This window comes from Salvelinus fontinalis, chromosome 9, assembly GCF_029448725.1.
Source record: "Salvelinus fontinalis isolate EN_2023a chromosome 9, ASM2944872v1, whole genome shotgun sequence".
Taxonomy (NCBI): domain Eukaryota; kingdom Metazoa; phylum Chordata; class Actinopteri; order Salmoniformes; family Salmonidae; genus Salvelinus; species Salvelinus fontinalis.
The window spans coordinates 37,413,419-37,435,251 of record NC_074673.1 but is presented as its reverse complement, the minus strand read 5'-3'; the positions used below and the strand labels follow the sequence as shown (position 1 = coordinate 37,435,251).

At 44.4% G+C, this 21,833-nt stretch overlaps 1 protein-coding gene across 4 annotated transcripts in view; it reads right to left on the bottom strand.

Annotated features, from left to right (window-relative positions):
- The window catches only part of LOC129862523 (nuclear pore complex protein Nup93-like), a 38,445-nt gene that overhangs the window by 11,128 nt on the left and 5,484 nt on the right, over nt 1–21,833 (bottom strand). For 3 of the 4 annotated variants that reach the window (XM_055934280.1, XM_055934281.1, XM_055934282.1), the window contains exons 4-12: nt 6,167–6,229; nt 5,225–5,353; nt 3,339–3,413; nt 2,326–2,418; nt 2,062–2,201; nt 1,808–1,940; nt 1,261–1,418; nt 858–1,023; nt 412–505 (exon numbers count right to left, since the gene is read on the bottom strand). In XM_055934280.1, the coding sequence (XP_055790255.1) occupies nt 412–505; nt 858–1,023; nt 1,261–1,418; nt 1,808–1,940; nt 2,062–2,201; nt 2,326–2,418; nt 3,339–3,413; nt 5,225–5,353; nt 6,167–6,229 (1,051 nt within the window). Of the gene's footprint in view, nt 1–411; nt 506–857; nt 1,024–1,260; nt 1,419–1,807; nt 1,941–2,061; nt 2,202–2,325; nt 2,419–3,338; nt 3,414–5,224; nt 5,354–6,166; nt 6,230–9,954; nt 10,179–21,833 lie in introns of those variants that run through there. The other variant, XM_055934283.1, reaches the window with a different exon arrangement.

Sequence of the window (21,833 nt, the reverse complement as noted above, 5' to 3'; positions counted from 1 at the left end):
TATCTAAAATGTGCCTAATAATGTATCTCCAGCTCAGGGCTCCAGCTACGCAGGTATGGTTTGCTAACTTGATAGCTAAGAGGCTAGCGTGTAAGATCAAGCTTCTTGGTTACAGCAGAGACAAACAATCCAATCCTGGATCAAGATCCCTTCTGCCTAATTTGTTATGTGCGTCAAAATAAATAAAATAAATGTTTTAACGTTTGGAAAGAAATAGTGCTCGTATGCACTGCTGGTAATATTGTATACCCCGGTACAGTATGGTATGAAAGTATTAAAATCTGAATACCGCCCAACCCTAAGGGTCCTCCAGTCCTAGCCAGTATTCTCTCTTAGAACAGAATTAGTATCCAGGTCAATTTTCACTTCAGTAGTCTGGCTGTCATGTATCCTGCAGTGTTCTGAACTCACCGTAGTCCTCTAGAAGCTGTTTCTGTAGCTGGGCCAGTGTCAGTCTGTCCTGAGGAGCACTGCTGCCGTCGTCATCGAAGCACACCTGGTTGAGCTGTGGGCATGATGGAAAGAACAGGTCTACATTAATGTCAGGGAGTATTGACAAGAGGCAAACCTATTTTACCTGATCCTCCCTAACTGGGCGGCAGGTAGTGCAGCAGTTAAGAGCGTTGGGCCAGCAATCGAAAGGTCGCTGGTTCGAATTCCAGAGCCAACTAGGTTACAAATATGTCGAGGTGCCCTTGAGCAAGGCACTTAACTCTAATTGTTCCTTTAAGTCACTGGATAAGAGCATCTGCTAAATGACTACAATGTAAATGGAGTATTGCTGTGTTTAAGGCACTATGTATCATGTACACCGGTAATATTAACATACATGCTACAGACTGGTATTCAGACAGCACCTTAAGCCACAGGTAGTCCTCGGTCTTGTCAGCCACCTCTCCATGGTTGTCTGCGATGTCACACTTCCCGATGAGGCAGTAGACAGCCCTCTTGTAGGGGTCAGCACAGTTCCTCAGCACTCTGCGGTAGTGGAGACGCAGCTTGTTCTCTGTGGCGGGGGCCAGGCTGAGGAGAGGACACAGCATAGGTCAGACAGAGCTTAAGACAGAGACAAATAGTTGGAGAGAGGAGGAGTACTAAGCAGATTAGTTTCTATTCATATGAGAAAATCAATCACAATGGTGGTTTGGTGTTCTGAGCCATGGTGTTACAGCACTTCAAGTTGCAGGAGAAAGTAAAACAGAGAACCTAGACCAGGTGACTACACACAGTGGAGGTACACAGTATGTGTGAGGTTCCTACCGTCTGTCAGGGCTGTTCATGTACTCCTGGAACCAGGTCTTAAAGTCTCCCAGCTGGTGCTGAGCCCGGTTCACCACCTGCATGGCAGCCCCCAGGTCCCCACAGCGCAGGCAGTAGTAGATCAGAGCCCAGACTGGGTGACCCTCCACCTCACCATCCTGTTATAACACACACGGCTGAGTTTAGCTGTGCGTATTGTTTTTTATTTAACTAGGTAAGTCAGTTAAGAACAAATTCTTATTTACAGTGACAGCCTATCCCGGCCAAACCCTATCCCAAACAAAGCTGGGCCAATTGTGCGCCACCCTATGGGACTCCCAATCACGGTCGGGTGTAATACAGCCTGGAATCGAACCAGGGTCTGTAGTGACACCTCTAGCACTGAGATGCAGTGCCTTAGACTGCTGCGACACTCGGGAGCCCTACACGGATCTACACTACACTTAGTAAAAACACCATCTTGAATAATACAGTGCTATGTAAGGATGTGCACATTGCTGATGTCGTCTCTAGCAGAATGTGCTGCAGTGTGGGGGCAGTACAGTACCTGCATGCCTGGCAGAGGCCCTGGCAGTTTGATGTTGAGGAAGCTGCGCACCAGCTGATAGGTGCCAGGGACTCCTCCTAGCTGGGCCTGGTGCAGGTTCCCAAACACCGTCACCATGGTGTAGTTCTTATAGCTACCGTAGTGGAAACACAAAGAGAAACGTTACTGGGAGGGGGGTAACTACATGAGTGTAGTTTTATAATACATTAAGGGAGTGTTCTCATTCTAATTTGATGGTTCTGTCCTCCTCCGACCTGTTCTGCAGGAATTGAAGGGCCTGCGTGACGAAAGCCATCTGCATGTCCAAGGCCGTGCGGCTCTTCAGCGTGTCTTTGGCTGGAACCAGCAGCACGTCTGTCATCTGCTTCACCATTAACCACATGTCTGACACATTCTGGAGACACAAATACATCCATAAAAATGCCATAATTAGCCATTGAAGGGGAAGAAGAACCAACTAACGTATGCAGATGGGGGATAATAATGTGGAATGGGGACGTGGATCAGCTGGGGCTTACCTTGTCATCCAGGCTGTCTGCCACTGAGGCACAGAGGTCTCCCAGGTTGGGCTGGACATGTCCATTCACTATCTTCTCATTAAAAACGTAGATCTGAGGCACAATAAAAGGAGAGAAAACAATGATGGAGCAGAGAAGAGTGATCAGTGCTGACACACTGAATGGCGACTGTTTCAGCACTAATGCCAGCAGGGTCCAGCCCTGATCCTGGTCACCACGATCCAGTCACCCAGGGGGGGCTACGATCGCATAGTAAAGTGATGGATGACAAGAAATAGAACAAAAAAGACGAAAACATTCAGGAGGTCATCAAAGGAGATCACAAAGACCTGTGGAAGATGACACCGCCGGCGATGTGGCGACACATTATGTCCTCTTTTACCAGCAGATGCTTTCCTCTTTCACCCAGAATGTACAGACTGGAGAGGACGAGACAGAGACAGGCTATCCTACACCTGTGCAGTGGGGCAGAGAAATTACCCAGCATGCCCTGGCTCTTTCAGCAAATCAATTTCTCTGATCTGTTGCTGCCTTGCTTAGCATGACCCCATTACTATGAAGTGGACTACAGTGCAGCTGCATCCTGACTGAGGCTGTGCTTCCATTCAGCTCATGAGGTCAAATCAAATCTTATTGGTCACATACACATAGTTAGCAGATATTAATGCGAGTGTAGCGAAATGCTTGCGCTTCTAGTTCCGACAGTGCAGTAATATCTAACAAGGAATCTAACAATTCCACAACAACTACTTTATACACACAAAAGTAAGGTTCCAGGGCACTTAGCTCCAGGCTGACTGGATGTATTACAGCCTATTGAAGTCTAAAATCATAACATAGGGAAATATGTAAAATACACAAGAGGATGGGTTTTGGTGATTCACATCTTTGAACATTTGAAATTAGATTAATTGAGGACTGCACTTCCCTTTTGGGCCATTTACTGTAGGTATCTCAGGCTAATCGTTCTAAGTGGTACTGCAGCGCAATCAGCGTCAAGCCAAATTACTGACCTGTCGTCCATAGGCCACCTCCACGCTGTCAAGAGCACTCCGTCCAGGAACTCCTGCGTCACTCACAAAGCTGGGCTGCAACACAGACACACAGGGAGACGAATCATGACTACCGTATGTACGTGAATGTAAAAAACAGAAGTGATTTCTGACAAAATAGAAAAAGCTAAAGTAAATGGAAAACATAAGAAGAGTGAAGAGTGTTCACTTGGTTGCTCATAATTGTAAAGCCATGGCCAATGTAGCGTGAAAGCCATTGTGAACAAAGTTCACGCTTGAATGCAGACACATTCTAAATGCGAGCACACACACGCACAAACATTTATCCAGATCGACCTTGCATTCTTCAGAAACAAAAGGGACACAGCCATACAATGTATGTTAAACGTAGAGGGGTGTCCAGGTAAGGGATAATCAATGAGGGGCTATGCGTTCTATGGAAAAGCATGAACGACATGGAAGGTGTGTGTGTGGAATTGACTTTCCACGGAGTTGCATTATTTTCCAGAGAACACTTAGAACCCCGAGTTGATTATCCCTTTTATACCATGGCTATAATTTAACACATTTGCCAATAGAAATGTGTTCATTTGCCAGTAGAAATGTGTTCATTTGCCAGTAGAAATGTGTTCATTTGCCAGTAGAAATGTGTTCATTTGCCAGTAGAAATGTGTTCATTTGCCAGTAGAAATGTGTTCATTTGCCAGTAGAAATGTGTTCATTTGCCAGCAGAAATGTGTTCATTTGCCAGCAGAAATGTGTTCATTTGCCAGCAGAAATGTGTTCATTTGCCAGTAGAAATGTGTTCATTTGCTCATTTGCCACCAGAAATGTGTTCATTTGCCACTAGAAATGTGTTCATTTGCCACTAGAAATGTGTTCATTTGCCAGTAGAAATGTGTTCATTTGCCAGTAGAAATGTGTTCATTTGCCAGTAGAAATGTGCTCATTTTCCACTAGAAATGTGTTCAAAATCCACTGAAGTAGCTAGCAAGTTTGCTAGATAGCTGCAGTAGTTGCCGTGGTAGCCAAACAGACTGGCTAAACAAACCATCAGTCCTAGTAGCTTGCCATTATGAAAATCTAATTCAACAAATGCCAATGTTTTTAATTCAACTTTTGCTTTCAAAAGCAGCTCAAACATAGAACATGTAAGAACTATAGCCATTGAATTCTACCGTGCAAACATACAGCGCTTTACAAGGAAATAATGCACACTCTAGAATGCCCTGTAAGCCAATCAGAAACAAGTATTCAAGAATGCTATGGTATAATGCAGTATAAGGCTGTATGAGACATGGCATTATAAGAAGAGAGCATATGAGCAAGAACTGAACACAGTAGAGGGTGTGTTTCTGACATAGGGAGTGAACAGCAGGTCAGACGTGGACAATTTAACTGTTGGATAATAATGCAATAAGCACAGAAAAGGACAAAATCCCCCAAAAATCCAAGTGTCAACTCCAACACACACTCCACTGGAGAATGTGCCAGAGCTACAGTTTAGGAAAGCAATGTAGCTACTGTGTTAAATACAGGAGCCCTGAAGGTAACCTAAACAAAGCTGTCTGCATAAAACCAAGCTTGCTTTGGTAAAGACCGATAACATGGTGGAAAACCAAAGCCGAATGTGGCTTTTCTTTATCCATTATTAAAAACAGGAGTACTTGCCATATCTTTTTTAGGGAAACATATCCATTTTTTATGGAAATTCTTGCAAATTGGAGGCGGTCATTGAATTTCGCAACATTCATGTGGGTTAGTATCAGTTTTTGACGAGTGTGTATTTTTCTAAATGTGTGCACGTCATATATTAAGTATAGAAATTATATCTGGATGTGTGCTTTACGTACTGGAGTTCATAGGGTCTATATGGCGAGACTGACCTCTATGTCTTGGCTGAAGTCCAGAGCATCTTCCCCTGCTCCCAACAAGGTGTGCAGTACTCTCTGTTTCACCTGCTCCCACTGAACCAGCATGGACTCGCGGTGGTACTCCTCTGCCAAGAGGAACGTCTGACAGAGAACAAGAACATGTGAGCACGAAATAGAGAGAGAGAAAAAGAGAAATGTAACTTGGACAGACCAATTTGAAAGAATTTGAGAGAACCAGGCTAGGCTGCATAAATGGGATAGAGACCTTGTGATTTGTTAAAAATAGCTAACACTGCAAAACCTCTCGCCATGAGAGATATCTATGCACAATAAACACCTCCAATCATCACAGTCACCCATGCAGGTATCCTGGGGCCCCACACAGTGAAAGTGAGATCTGGGACTTCAAACTGGGTCACGCCCTGTGATGCCTGGGTGTGTGGAGGGATGGGATTGTGACGCTAAATGGGTCTGCATTCATGGCTGGTCCAGATTTAGCCAAGAACAGATTAGACAAGAAATAGACATGGTCTCTGGATTCTATCTCAATCCCAACGGGACAGAGGATGATAATTGGAACTGTTCCTAATTAAAGCCGCTCTGAAGTCATGCAGAGGAAACCATTTTAGAAAGATAATAGGCTAAGGGTTTAATCGGAACAAGGTGAGCAAATCATGATTGGCAACCGAGGGTAGGGGTTTATTATTTTTATTCAAAAGTGTGAGACTGATTGAAAATATAGCGTACGTATTTGAAAATTAGGTATGCCACGCTGTCACGGAGAGAAAAATTGGGAGATACAATCTATGACCGAAACAAATCTGTCCCATCTATTCATCAGGTATGTAAAAGAAAATGTCAAAAATGTAAAACAAATGGGATTATTAGATGTGGACATGGGGTGCAATGTGGGTGTGGTCATGGCAACTAGTCAGAGGAGAGTGCGCCACCTACCCTGCGACGTGACTCCTCGATGGCAGAGAGCAGCGCATTGTCCCTCTCATTCTTCAGAAAGCCCTGGAAGGAGAGAAATGGCTGGAGGTTAGACCGACTCTAACCTACTTTCCACTTGACCACACATACACGGCTCCTGCAAGACGCTAGCTGCAAGGGCTCCTAAGGAGAAGAAAGAACTATCATTATCATGATCGCTGTGCTAAAAATGGGAGAAGCTAACAATCAGGGCGTAGCCCGTAGAAGCCTCCTCCAGACCTGACATTCTGAACATTCAAAAATAACTTCTGTTACATATCTTCTCAAGCGTTAAGACATTTTCATGCTCATTCTATACAGCTCCAGCCCATCTACCAATCCCCCACAGTTCAACAGAGCAAAAACCCAGAGCCCATCAAGGCATTTTACAGTTATTTCAACAGCCTGACTGATAAGCACCAGCCGATTAGGCTCACAGCACCTGTCCCTTTGTCCCCATATCATCCCATCTTCAATTTCCTACCTTAGGGAACAAACTCCAGTGGGCTGACATTCATCAGCATCTACATTCAACTGGCTAACATCATATACAAGAGATGGATGGATGCATCTTGAAGAGACTCAAATGTACAATGTCCGTCTGCGGTCAAAATGGTGATATAGCAAGCTTACCAGTAGGTACCCCCAGAAATGGCAGTACTATTGCTATTACAATACCTACACACTTAAATTGGCCTCGTTTTCTCAAGTTAACAACATAAGGGTAACGAGCAAATTTGCACACTGTAGACTGTGCTCATGCCTTAGAGTAAGCTAATTAATGTACACTTTGGAAGGCAGAGAAACAGCCTCCGCTCCCTTCGATGCACGAAGAAAAAGAGAAAACATTTTGTACCCAGAACAGGCAGAACCGCCCTCAGAGTAGAGCTGTAGGCTTGCACCAGGCAGCCAGAGTGGCAGGGGGAATGAAACTCACACACCCACACATACAGCAAAGATGTAGAACAGGGCGGTGGTGGAGGGGTCAATGCATCTAAATCAGAGTGGGGCTGGCTATGGGCAAGAATAAGAGCTAGCTTACTGTATGCCAAATGGTGGTGATGAAATCACCCATAGAAACATTGTGGATCGTGAGTAACCAAAGCCAAGCCCATGACTTTGACGCATAGTGACCACCAGCTCGCCACAATGACACAGATACCCTGATAAGACACAGTCATCACAATGGATTAAGCCCATCCTCTGTGATACTGGACACTGTCTTAATATAATCTAGGCTAAACACCGGCCACACCCTTCCACAATGTGAGGACACTAACTTGCCCTAAAAATCTGATGATTTAGCCTATAGTTGCTTTCCATATTCCATCGGAGAGTCGGTTACATAAGAGACAGTCTCATGCATTTTAGAGAGGAATTACCTTTTATGCAGACGTGACATTTTCAAAGCTGAATAGGGTAATGTCATACTTGAATCTGCGATTAAAGGGGCAATCCAGTGCAAAAAGTGATTTTCCTTTTTAAATGTGTTATTTTATTTTCACACTAGGAGGTTGAAATAACACTGAAATTGTAGAAATGATAATTCCCTTTTAGAGCTATTTGAATAAATAAAAAACACCTAGAATTTCGGCCTGTTGAGGGGGAATAAACTTTTTGTCCCAAAGCACATCACAATCTGATCTAATTAGTCTGACCAATGACCAGTAATCTTTTATTTGCATATGTATGCTCCTACTTTGAAAGGGTAAGCTCTAGAGTTTAGACGATACTATCCACCAATCAGGGCTGAGTATGTAAATATATTTACATTTGTATCAACACGATCAGACTGAGCATTTCAATAGCAAAAGGAAGCTCATGGAAATAAATGATCAAATCTATATTTGGAGCTATTTTCATGAAAAAAAGTGAAATATTTGACATAGTGATTTTAAAAGATGGCATGGGGGCTTTAAGGCCTGCAGGCACACATGTACACTTCCTCGTCTAACATTAGGAGATACTATAGAAATATGTGAACATTCAGAAACGGCAGACTAGGCAACAAAAAAAAAGAGCAAAACTAAGTCTATTCGGTCCTTTTACAGGTGTCAATAGGATATATAATAAAATATAGCAGCCTATGCATTCTTTCAGAAAAAGGGCCTTTCCCTGCACACCTTCTCGGTCTTGGCGCCCGTCATCTCCAGGACGGACGGAGCAGCATCCCCCTTCCCCCTCACAGCTGCTTCAGCACCACAGCCCTCCCCCTTGCCACAGGCTCAAACCCTCGCCCGTCTGTCCACTCCATCGCATCACCAGACCAGACATCAGAGTTGCAGCCGTCCGCGTCTTGACTGACAGCTATAAATTATCATTGAAATAATACTTCTTCAGCAGCCGACCGTCAAATGACAAGTGTAAATGCACAGTGCGGAGAGAGCCAAGGGGGGGGGGGGGGCTGAGGCTTTTCAGTATCACAAGTAATAAGAGCAGTAACTATCATCTATTCAATAGATAAATCAAAAGGATGATTTCCTGCTGTATCTTGCCAATTACATTTCTTGCTCAGTCATTGTGCTGGGTCCTCCCGTCCTCCTGTCGTCTGTGGCAGAGAGAGGAGCGCCCCCCTCAGGAGATTCTGCTCTCCAAATGAAACAGGTTCTACCCAGTTTGCACCCTAGGAGCTGACAATGGAGCTATTTATATACCAGGAGAGCTCAGGTCATGTCTCCACACACAGCAAGACACACAAAGAGGAGAAATATGAATAAATGTATACATTTCCTAGTGATGTGGCATTGTGTGAAGAACAAAACGGATAATGCGTTTCAGTCTATGGTTTCCAGAAAGCGAAGGGTCCAAAAGGGAGGGCGAACTTATCCGCATTTTCAGCGATTAATGTATTTCCAAATAAACCTTAATTGAAATCATACACTGTAGGCCATCATTTCATATTTAGGCAACAATAGAAGCTCTAAACTCCATGAGTAACACACAGAGAAGCTGTAAACTCCCTGGATCTTATATTCATGGCATTTATCCAGCGAAATACACATATGCAGTATGTAACCCAATATAGCCAGCGTGTCAATCTCTAGAACCTTCTAGATAATTGCATTGTCCCTCACAATTTGTATTGCGCATACTGCTTACGGTTTTGCAAGAACAGAAAACATTCACTATTGTTTACTAAAGTAGAACTCGAGAAAAGAAAAGGTAAAGCATAGGAACAAATACACACGTTACACATGCTCCATAACACGGTGCTGATACGTGTCACATACATGCGCACATACAATATTTGTCAGGGCTCGGTCAAACGAGCAGTCTAAAGCAATCTACGTGTTCAAAAATTATGCATTTTTAATTCACAAATGATCGTGATTGTACTGTCTGCACATGGTTATACCACCACAAACAGAAAGCATTCTATAACATCTTAAAATAAATGATCTGTCATCTGGATTTGTTTAATTCTGTTTCAACATTTTCCCTTAGTATAATGCTGCTCAGCAGTTCCACAGAGACAATAAAAAAACTACGTGTGACGGGTCAGTAGCTAAAAACCTGCAGCTCATCTTCATTTACTCTGAGACAATGAGTGGAGTACGGGAGGTGAAACCCCACCCTTGTGCCACCACTTCCTGTGTAGAGAATAAGCATTCATTTAAGTGAACACCACCATAATCATCGTTATCATCTCCATAGTCACAGACAGAGTGACAGGAAGCGAGAAAAAGTAAAGAGAAGGTGACAGACAGATCTTGACACAGACAGAGCAGATGTATGAACGCAGTGGGTCTGTGTGTGGAGGCAATACTTACTCATGCTGTGGCTCAGCCTGCCAGGCAGGGAGAGAAGAGGCGCAGGTAGCAAGGCGTAGACAGACCTATACCTGACACTAAACACACTGCCCCGTCTCTCCAGCTGAAGAACTGAGCCGGAACAATTCTGGGGCGTTTTCGGACCCGCCGACGGGCCGGCATCGCAGATGCTGCACCTTCCTCACGCAATGTGGGCCACCGGTGTGAACCCAGATATGTACCACATGAAGGGTTACTGTAGGCTGTTTTATTGTTGGAGGACTGTACCAAGTCATCCCTCAGACACAGGGGGGGATCAAGGAGGAGTGATCACTCAACCTCACAGGTCTTCCCCTCTCCATCAGTAGATCCTTCCCCGCCACCTGCTTCTTTCCAGCATCCCTGCTGTCCTCTTCTCTCAGTACCACTCATTTCTTCCTTTTTATACATATGCATCATACTCTTTTTCCCTCCTCCCCCAGCGCAATGCAATTAATGTAATGGATTTTCTCTCCCTCTGCTGATGGCTTCCGACATCCTGTCCAGAAAGTGGGCTAATAATCCTCTTAAGAGTCATGTTTAGTTAATGAGAAGGGTGCAGTGGCTTCTCAGGGGGGTATACACCGAGTCCACGGCTGCACAGACCAAAACACAGGCTGCACATGTTAAGCTATTTCCCCAGTCTGCTGTAGCAGCAGCTGCGCTTATCAGACTCTGTCAAGAGAATGCATGCCATCACTATAGCTGCTCTCAGAGAAAGAGGGGGGAGAGAGAGAAAGGAGGAGCAGAAAAAGATGGAATAGAGAAACAGAGCAGGAGAGAAATACTTCTCTGCCATTTCATCATCCCACTCTTTTTCTCACCCCTATTCTATTTTCCTTTGGGTTTTATTCTGTCCATCGTTTCTCTTATTGCTCCCTCTTTCTCTCCATCCTTCCCTTGGTTATTTCTATCACCCCTTTCTCACCCTCAAATTGTTTTTCTTTGTCTCCATCCTCACTGACGTGACCCACATCAACACATACAAATATAACAAATGGCCAGAAATGCAGAGTATGCTACATAAATCATATGCATTCGCAACAATGTATACTACAGACATCATTCACACCTCAATTCCTTTCTCTGAGCCACCCACATAGAGACAGAGGCTACGCCTCATCAGCATCCAGCTTTTCCTTTGTGTTAGCCAAGCTAACCCTTCAGCACATGAACATACAGTAAGTACTACACAGTGGAATCATGCTCAATGTAAAGAACACTACACAATATTATCACCAGGGCCTAGGCTACTGAAAAGAACAAGCTATGGATGCAGTGCAGACAATGGGGAGAATGTCAATCAGTACCACCTCACATACAAGTATAATTTCCTTGGCCTAATTGTCGTGATCAAAGAATAGCTCAAAAGTTGGCAATACATAGGCTAGGTATGAAAGATATATTACTTAGCAATCAAGGAACACACAGTTTGTATTGTAACATAGGCTATTTGAGAAAACTGAATTTCATTGTCCCCCAGTTTGAGAACAATCAATCTAATAGCTTTTCTGTACCTTGACTAAACTTTACAAAGGCTCCCTGCCCTTGAGGTTAACACATGAGCCACCAGTAATGTGAGAGTAATTGTGGTTTTATACAGCAAGGCCACATAGGTTTCCAAAACATATGTCCCATTAATTGCTTATGAAAACTATCATGTGAAAAATAGACAGAAATACAGCTATGCATAGTGGATAGGGAGTACAGTATAGTAGAAGGCCAGCCACTTCCCACTGTGTCTGGCCCAAGCACTCAACTGAGTCCAGCTAAAAGGGCCTGGTTAAATCCTGCCAAGAGGCTAAGTGCACTTCCAGTAAAACCAAGGCTCCACCCGGCCGGCCCACCACATGTCAGGTTGAAGATTATGGAGAGGGAGCACTGGGGTCATCAGAAAATGAGGAGATCAATACAACACCCCACTCATTCCTTGACTATCTGTGGCCTTCCCATCCCCCCTCAGAGACCCACTCAGCCCATGTTAAAGGCCTAATTGGAATCATAATTTTCTGATAGTGTGGATGCAACCTCTTCTAGAACAAGCTAATCAATGCATTTAATTTTGCAATATTATGAACACTGCTAAAATAAATATTGTAGTGTCAATGTCTTTTTACCCAGTTAAGAGCAAAAGAGAACATTGTATGTTATAGTTTGACGGTCTGGGAGTGGCCAGAGGATGGCAGGCTTCTAGGGCCGGGACGATACCAGTATCGCGATACTCGTTAGTATCGCGGCAAGGAAACAGAATACAAAACTGATTTTACTTCTTTAGGAAAACAGCCCTAATGTTGGAAACAAACATTATGTTGTCATCCAGTCACATGCATTTATTTTCCAAGCTATAGCACACAATATTTTACATATAGCAGGTTTTTAAAGGACCAAAAAGTTTAGTCTGCTTCGTGTTATCATGTTTGCCAATGAAGAAATATTGCGCTACTAGTATCGTCCCGGCCCTACAGTCTGAAGGCCACTAACACAATGGAATAACTGTATAGTAATGGTGCTAAACATCTTTTTCTTATTATATTTCAACATACTGTATACTGACTGGAGGTTATTCCCTCATCTTCTATTCCTCATCTGAGACAGTTCAGACTGTTCCCACTAAATAGCTTCAGATTTGCAGAAACATCATCCGTTGATGTAACACAATTGTCAGAAGTGCTACCATTAACTAATTAGCAGGCATCTCACATTTCATTTACTTCCATAGAACATCATATAAATGAGTAAGATGGCGCCGACAGATGGCAGCTCTGCTTCTAGCTCCTAAGAAACTCTGCAGTATTTAGTTTTTGTGTGTGTTATTTCTTTCATTATTAGACCAAAAAATGTTTTGTGTTATTACATACAGCCGGAAATAACTTTTGGATATCAGAATGGTGGTAACTCACCAGCATTACGACCAGGAATACGACTTTCCTGAATTGGATCCTTTGTTCGTACCCCCCAGGGCAATTGAACTTATTCCAGAGGCTGCTCCAAAACACCGCCATTGGAGAATGGACTTTTAGTCCGACTCAGGATGCGTGCACACCATCCACCACTTCAGAGTATATTACTCGCTAATGTTCGGTCTCTGGATAATAAAGTAGACAAGCTCAGAGGATCTCCTTCCAGAGAGAGATCAGGGATTGTAACATACTGTTTCACGGAAACATGGCTCTTTCTGGATATACTGTCCCTGTCCATACAGCCAGCTGGGTTCTCAGTACAACGCGCAGACAGGAATAAAGAACTCACCGGGAAGAAGGCGGGGTGTATGTTTCATGATTAATTACTCATGGTGTGATAACGTACAGAAACTCAAGTCCTTTTCTTCATCTGACCTAGAATAGCTTACAATCAAATGCCGACCGTATAACCTCCCAAGAGAATTCTCTTCGGTTATAGTCACTGCCGTGTATATTCCCCGTCAAGCCGAGACCATGACAGCCCTCAAACAACAACAGTGGACTTTATGCAAACTGGAAACCACATATCCTTGGGCCGCATTTATTGTAGCTGGGGATTTTAACAAAGCAAATGAGGAAAACGCTACTGAATTTATACCAACACATTGAGTGTAGTACTCGCGCTGGTAAAACATTGGTCCACTGCTACTCAACTTTCGAAATGCCTACAAGGCCCTCCCCGCCCTCCCTTTGGCAAATCTGATCACGACTCCATTTTGCTCCTCCCTTCCTATAAGCAGAAACTATAACAGGAAGTACCAGTGCTAAGGTCTATTCAACGCTGGTCTGACCAATCGGAATCCATGCTTCAAGATTGTTTTTAATCACTCGGACTGGGATATGTTCTGGGTAGACTCTGAGAATAACATCAACGAATACACGGATACAGTGACAGAGTTTATCAGGAAATGTATAGGAGATTTTGTACCCACTGTGACTTTTAAACCTACCCAAACCAGAAACCGTGGATAGATTGCAGCATTTGCTGTAAACTGAAAGCGTGAACCACCGTATTTAACCATGGCAAGGTGACTGGGAATATGGCCGAATACAAACAGTGTAGTTAATCCCTCCTTAAGGCAATCAAACAGGCAAACCGTCAGTGCACTGCAGAGACAAAGTGGAGTCGCAATTCAACGGCTCAGACACGAGACCTATGTGGCAAAGTCTACAGACAATCACGGACCACAAAGGGAAAACCAGCCACGTTGCGGACATTGACATCTTGTTTCCTTACAAGCTAAACACCTTCTTCGCCTGCTTTGAGGATAACAAAGTGCCACCGATGCGGCCCGCTTCCAAGGACAGCGGGCTCTCCTTCTCCGTGGCCGACGTAAGTAAGACATTTAAGGGTGTTAACCCTCGCAAGGCTGGTGGCCCAGGGGGCATCCCTTGCCCCGTCCTCAGAGCATGTGCAGACCAGCTGGCTGGAGTGCTTACGGACATATTCAATCTCTCCCTATCCCAGTCTGCTGTCCCCACTTGCTTCAAGATGTCCACGATTGTTCCTGTACCCAAGAAAGCAAAGGTAACTGAACTAAATGTTTATCGCCCCGTAGGACTCACTTCTGTCATCATGAAGTGCTTTGAGGGGCTACTTAACCTCTACCTTTCCTGACACTTCAATTTGCTTACCGCCCTAATAGAGTCACAGATGATCGCCATTGCACTGCACACAACCCTATCCCATCTGGAAAAGAGGAATACCTATGTAAGAATGCTGATCATTGACTATACCTCAACATTCAACACCATATTACCCTCCAAGCTCATCATTAAGCTTGAGGCCCTGGGTCTGAACCCCGCCTTGTGCAACTGGGTCCTGGACTTCCTCACGGGCCGCCCCCAGGCGGTGAAGGTAGGAAACAACACCTCCACTTCGCTGATCCTCAACACAGGGGCTCCACAAGGGTGCGTGCTCGACCCCCTCCTGTACTGTACTCCGTTCACCCATGACTGCGTGGCCACGCACACCTCCAACTCAATCATCAAGTTTTCAGACGCCACAACAGTAGTAGGCCTGATTACCAACAACGATGAGATAGCCTACAGGGAGGAGGTGAGGACCCTGGGAGAGCGGTGCCAGGAAAATAACCTCTCACGCAACGTCAACAGTACAATGGAGCTGATCGCGGACTTCAGGAAACAGCAGAGGGAGCACGCCCCTATCCACATTGATGGGACCGCAGTGGAGAAGTTCCTGACCTCATCCAGAAGGCGAGGTCAGTACAGGTGCATCAAAGCTGGAACCAAGAGACTGAAAAACAGCTTATATCTCAAGGCCATCAGACCATTAAATAGCCATCGCTAGCCAGCTTCCACCAGGTTAACCAACCCTGCACCTCAGAGGCTGCTGCCCTTGGAATCACTGGCCACTTTAATAATGGAACACTAGTCACTAGGGTTGCACATTTTAGGGAATATTCAGAGGTGGAAACTTTCCGTGGGAATTAACAGGGATATATGGGCATTAACGGAAATGTATGCAAATGAATATTAATACCATTTAAATGTAGATGTTTTTTGCATTGGATATATTTACCATATCATATGGAGACATAAACATAAACCTTTTACCTTATAAGTAGACAATTGCAAATGATTAAATCCTTCCAATTGAAATGAAATAAAAATTTGTTACGAATTGAACTTTAATTAAATGAGTTGACTCTTCACATGGGACGATTTCACTGAACAACAAAAGGGAATATTGAATGATCCCAAATGATCCATCGCATCTCCCAAAAACATTTTCAACATACATCTGTAAATTAATAGTGTAGAAACTAAAGTTAAGGTTGTCTTCCTCTCAGGCTTCCATGTCTTCACCCTGGACCTCCTCAATGTTCACCCCTTGAACATCAGACTGAGGCCTCATCGTCACGGTCACTTTCCAACCTCTTTGAGGATGGCTCATTGTCAGGCTCAAAAAGCTAAAGATTTGCCCAGATGGCCACCAATTGTTCCCATCTTGTATTTGTCAGCCTGTTGCGTTCTTTGGAGTGTGTGTTCCTAAACAAGAACCAGTTGTGCTCTAAGGCGGCTGACGTTGGTGGGATTTGAAGGATGATGGAGGCACCAGGGGAAAGAGCCTGAGATCCACAAAGTCCCTTCCACCAGGTGGCTGATGAGATATGTTGGCACGACTGCCATATTGAATCTCCATCCCAAAGCCCTTTCTTGGAAGTGTACTTCGCCAGACTGTCGAGAACATTGCCCTCATTCAGGCCAAGGTGGTGAGACATGGTCGTGATGACACCATAGGCGTTGTTGATCTCTGCACCAGACAGGATGCTCTTGCCAGCATACTTGGGGTCCAACATGTACGCTGCGGCGTGTATGGGCTTCAGGCAGGAGTCTTAATTTCAGAACTGCAGTTTCCGATGCTTGGAGCAACAGTAAAGTGGGCAGGACAGTACGGATTTATACTCTTATATCTGCAAGCAGAATCTGAACACCAGACAGGATGGCATTGTCTCCCTCAATCCGTGCAATGGCTTCTGCTATAGGTTTCAAGAGTTTCAGACTGCTTACCACTCTCTCCCAAAATACATCATCCAGGAGGATCCCCCTGAACAAGGCAGTTAACCCACTGTTCCTCGGTAGGCCGTCATTGTAAATAAGAAGTTGTTCTTAACTGACTTGCCTAGTTAAATAAAAGTCCAACTTAAAAAAAGATTTAGGGCTGTCTATGTCGGCAGACTGTGATATGGCCATTTCTTGGAGAGACTCTTTCCCCTCCAGGAGACTGTCAAACATGATGACAACACCACCCCAACAGGTGTTGCTGGGCAGCTGCAATGTGGTGTTCTTATTCTTCTCACTTTGCTTGGTGAGGTAGATTGCTGCTATAACTTGAAAACACTTTACATACCTAACCATTTCCTTGGCTCTCTTGTATACTGTATTTCCTTTATTTTCAGTGCCATGATGTCCTTGAAGCAGATTCAATGCATGAGCAGCACAGCCAATGGGTGTGATGTGAGGGTAGGACTCCTCCACTTTAGACCAAGCAGCCTTCATGTTCGCAGCATTGTCTGTCACCAGTGCAAATACCTTCTGTGGTCCAAGGTCATTGATGACTGCCTTCAGCTCTTCTGCAATGTAGAGACCGGTGTGTCTGTAGTTCATTGAGTCTGTGCTCTTGTAGAATACTGGTTGAGGGTTGGAGATTGTGTAGTTAATTATTCCTTGCCCACGAACATTCGACCACCCATCAGAGATGATTGCAATACAGTCTGCTTTCTCTATGATTTGCTTGACCTTCACTTAAACTCTGCATCCAGCAAATGAGTAGATAAAGCATGTCTGGTTGGAGGGGTGTATGCTGGGCGAAGAACATTCAGAAATCTCTTATACACATTGCCTGTGAGCATCAGAGGTGAACCAGTTGCATACACAGTTCGAGTACGACATTCATCAGCATTTCTCTGACTACGTTCCTCCATTGAGTCAAAACTTCTGATCCCAGGAGGACCATGAGCTGTTGCTATCGATAAGGTGTCTGATTCATAATTTTCAGCTCGAATAGAAGTAGAGGTCAGAGGTTGCTTGTTGTGAGTGCTGAGGGAACTTTATGCACTTGGCCTGATGATTCTGCATCTTTGTTGCATTCTTCACATATGATTTGGCACAGTATTTGCAAACGTACACAGCTTTTCCTTCTACATTAGCTGCAGTGAAATGTCTCCACACATCAGATAGTGCCCGTGGCTTTTTCCTGTAAAGATTAGGAAAAGAATTGTAAAAAAATATATATATATACAATTCCATGTACAGATAAATAGTTAAGCAGTTAGATTAAACAACTCCTATGTAAGGTAAATGTTTTAAAATTAAACATGTATGGAAACAGGTGAATTAACACTCCTCAGTTAGCAGGCTCAAGCAAGCTAAAACCCACATGGTAGCAAAAACTAACCAGCAGAAATTGTTTACAAGTTAGAAATTATTTCAACACACTTTGCTGTAGGCTACTATTTACTAGTTAACAACCAATCATGTATGTCATATAAAATATATTCTCCCCACCCAGTATTGTAATCATAACTTACCAGAAAGCATGTAGTCCTCGGCTCAGACAGTGTAGTAGTGTGGGCTCAATAGCATCTCATTAGTGTGCAAGATCTTGAGAATCAGCTGTACATGTGATGTAAGTGAGCACTGTGCATGCAGAGGGTTGCAATTCCATTGAATTGAGAATAGTTTAATCAAAATATGCCACAAGACCTAGAATTGCCTTATGTGTATCCCACAAAAACGTTTCACTGTTATAAGCTAACTTTGATGAATTTAAGCAAAATTCCCCAAATTCCAGTGCTTAACTTCCCATGGAAAAATTCCGGAAAAATTCCAGAAATTTACCAGAAGGTTTCTGATCCTTTGCAACCTTACCAGTCACTTTAATAATGTTTACATACTGCTTTACTTATCTCATATGTACAGTTGAAGTCTGAAGTTTACACCTTGAAGTTTGAAGTTTACACCAAATAGGGTGATGTGGAGGTAAACCCAGGCCCTGCATGTCCCCAGTCACCCTCATTTGTTGACTTCTGTGATCGAAAAAGCCTTGGCCTCATGCATGTCAACATCAGAAGCCTCCTCCCCAAGTTTGCCTTACTCACCGCTTTAGCACACTCTGCCAACCCTGATGTCCTTGCCGTGTCTGAATCCTGGCTTAGGAAGGCCACCAAAAATTCTGAGATTTCCATACCCAACTATAACACTTTCCGTAAAGATAGAACTGCCAAAGGGGGAGGAGTTGCAATCTACTGCAGAGATAGCCTGCAAAGTTCTGTCATACTTTCCAAGTCTATGCCCAAACAGTTCGAACTTCTAATTTTAAAAATTAATCTCTCCAGAAATAAGTCTCTCACTGTTGCCGCCTGCTACCGACCCCCCTCAGCTCCCAGCTGTGCCCTGGACACCATCTGTGAATTGATCGCTCCCCATCTAGCTTCAGAGTTTGTTCTGTTAGGTGACCTAAACTGGGATATGCTTAACACCCCGGCAGTCCTACAATCTAAGCTTGATGCCCTCAATCTCACACAAATCATCAAGGAACCCACCAGGTACAACCCTAAATCCGTAAACATGGGCACCCTAATAGACATTATCCTGACCAACTTGCCCTCCAAATACACCTCTGCTGTCTTCAATCAAGATCTCAGCGATCACTGCCTCATTGCCTGTATCCGCCACGGGTCCACGGTCAAACGACCACCCCTCATCACTGTCAAACGCTCCCTGAAACACTTCTGCGAGCAGGCCTTTCTAATCGACCTGGCCCGGGTACCCTGGAAGGATATTGACCTCATCCCGTCAGTTGAGGATGCCTGGTCATTCTTTAAAAGTTACTTCCTCACCATATTAGACAAGCATGCTCCGTTCAAAAAATGCAGAACCAAGAACAGATATAGCCCTTGGTTCACTCCAGACCTGACTGCCCTCGACCAGCACAAAAACATCCTGTGGCGAACTGCAATAGCATCGAAGAGCCCCCGTGATATGCAACTGTTCAGGGAAGTCAGGAACCAATACACACAGTCAGTCAGGAAAGCAAAGGCCAGCTTTTTCAAGCAGAAATTTGCATCCTGTAGCTCTAACTCCAAAAAGTTCTGGGATACTGTAAAGTCCATGGAAAACAAGAGCACCTCCTCCCAGCTGCCCACTGCACTGAGGCTAGATAACACGGTCACCACTGATAAGTCCGTGATAATCGAAAACTTCAACAAACATTTCTCAATGGCTGGCCATGCCTTCCACCTGGCGACTCCAACCTTGGCCAACAGCCCCGCGCCCCCCCGCTGCTACTCGCCCAAGCCTCCCCAGCTTCTCCTTTACCCATATCCAGATAGCAGATGTTCTGAAAGAGCTGGAAAACCTGGACCCATACAAATCAGCTGGGCTTGACAATCTGGGCCCCCTATTTCTGAAACTGTCCGCTGCCATTGTCGCACCCCCTATTACCAGCCTGTTCAACCTCTCCTTCGTATCATCTGAGATCCCCAAGGATTGGAAAGCTGCCGCTGTCATCCCCCTCTTCAAAGGGGGAGACACCGTGGACCCAAACTGTTACAGACCTATATCCATCCTGCCCTGCCTAGCTAAGGTCTTCGAAAGCCAAGTCAACAAACAGATCACTGACCATCTCGAATCCCACCGTACCTTCTCCGCTGTGCAATCCGGTTTCCGAGCCGGTCACGGGTGCACCTCAGCCACGCTCAAGGTACTAAACGATATCATAACCGCCATCGATAAAAGACATTACTGTGCAGCCGTCTTCATCGACCTGGCCAAGGCTTTCGACTCTGTCAATCACCATATTCTTATCGGCAGACTCAATAGCCTCGGTTTTTCTAATGACTGCCTTGCCTGGTTCACCAACTACTTTGCAGACAGAGTTCAGTGTGTCAAATCGGAAGGCATGTTGTCCGGTCCTCTAGCAGTCTCTATGGGGGTACCACAGGGTTCAATTCTCGGGCCGACTCTTTTCTCTGTATACATCAATGATGTTGCTCTTGCTGCGGGCGATTCCCTGATCCACCTCTACGCAGACGACACCATTCTGTATACTTCCGGCCCTTCCCTGGACACTGTGCTATCTAACCTCCAAACGAGCTTCAATGCCATACAACACTCCTTCCGTGGCCTCCAACTGCTCTTAAACGCTAGTAAAACCAAATGCATGCTTTTCAACCGTTCGATGCCTGCACCCGCACGCCCGACTAGCATCACCACCCTGGACGGTTCCGACCTAGAATATGTGGACATCTATAAGTACCTAGGTGTCTGGCTAGACTGCAAACTCTCCTTCCAGACTCATATCAAACATCTCCAATCCAAAATCAAATCTAGAGTCGGCTTTCTATTCCGGAACAAAGCCTCCTTCACTCACGCCGCCAAACTTACCCTAGTAAAACTGACTATCCTACCGATCCTCGACTTCGGCGATGTCATCTACAAAATAGCCTCCAATACTCTACTCAGCAAACTGGATGCAGTTTATCACAGTGCCATCCGTTTTGTTACTAAAGCACCTTATACGACCCACCACTGCGACCTGTATGCCCTAGTCGGCTGGCCCTCGCTACATGTTCGTCGTCAGACCCACTGGCTCCAGGTCATCTACAAGGCTATGCTAGGCAAAGTGCCGCATTATCTCAGTTCACTGGTCACGATGGCTACACCCACCCGTAGCACGCGCTCCAGCAGGTGTATCTCACTGATCATCCCTAAAGCCAAAACCTCATTTGGACGCCTTTCCTTCCAGTTCTCTGCTGCCTGCGACTGGAACGAATTGCAAAAATCTCTGAAGTTGGAGACTTTTATCTCCCTCAACAACTTTAAAAATCTGCTATCCGAGCAGCTAACCGATCGCTGCAGCTGTACATAGTCCATCTGTAAACTACCCACCCAATTTACCTACCTCACCCCCATACTGCTTTTATTTATTTTACTTTTCTGCACTTTTGCACACCAGTATCTCTTCTTGCACATGATCATCTGATGATTTATCACTCCAGTGTTAATCTGCTAAATTGTAATTATTCGATTTATTGCCTACCTCATGCCTTTTGCACACATTGTATATAGATTCTCTTTTTTCTACCATGTTATTGACTTGTCTATTGTTTACTCCATGTGTAACCCTGTGTTGTTGTCTGTTCACACTGCTATGCTTTATCTTGGCCAGGTCGCAGTTGCAAATGAGAACTTGTTCTCAACTAGCCTACCTGGTTAAATAAAGGTGAAATAAAAAAAATAAAAAAAATAAAAATACATTTAAACTCCGTTTTTCACAATTCCGGACATTTAAAAATTCCCTGTCTTAGGTTAGTTAGGATCACCACTTTATTTTAAGAACGTGAAATGTCAGTAATATTAGAGAGAATTATTTAT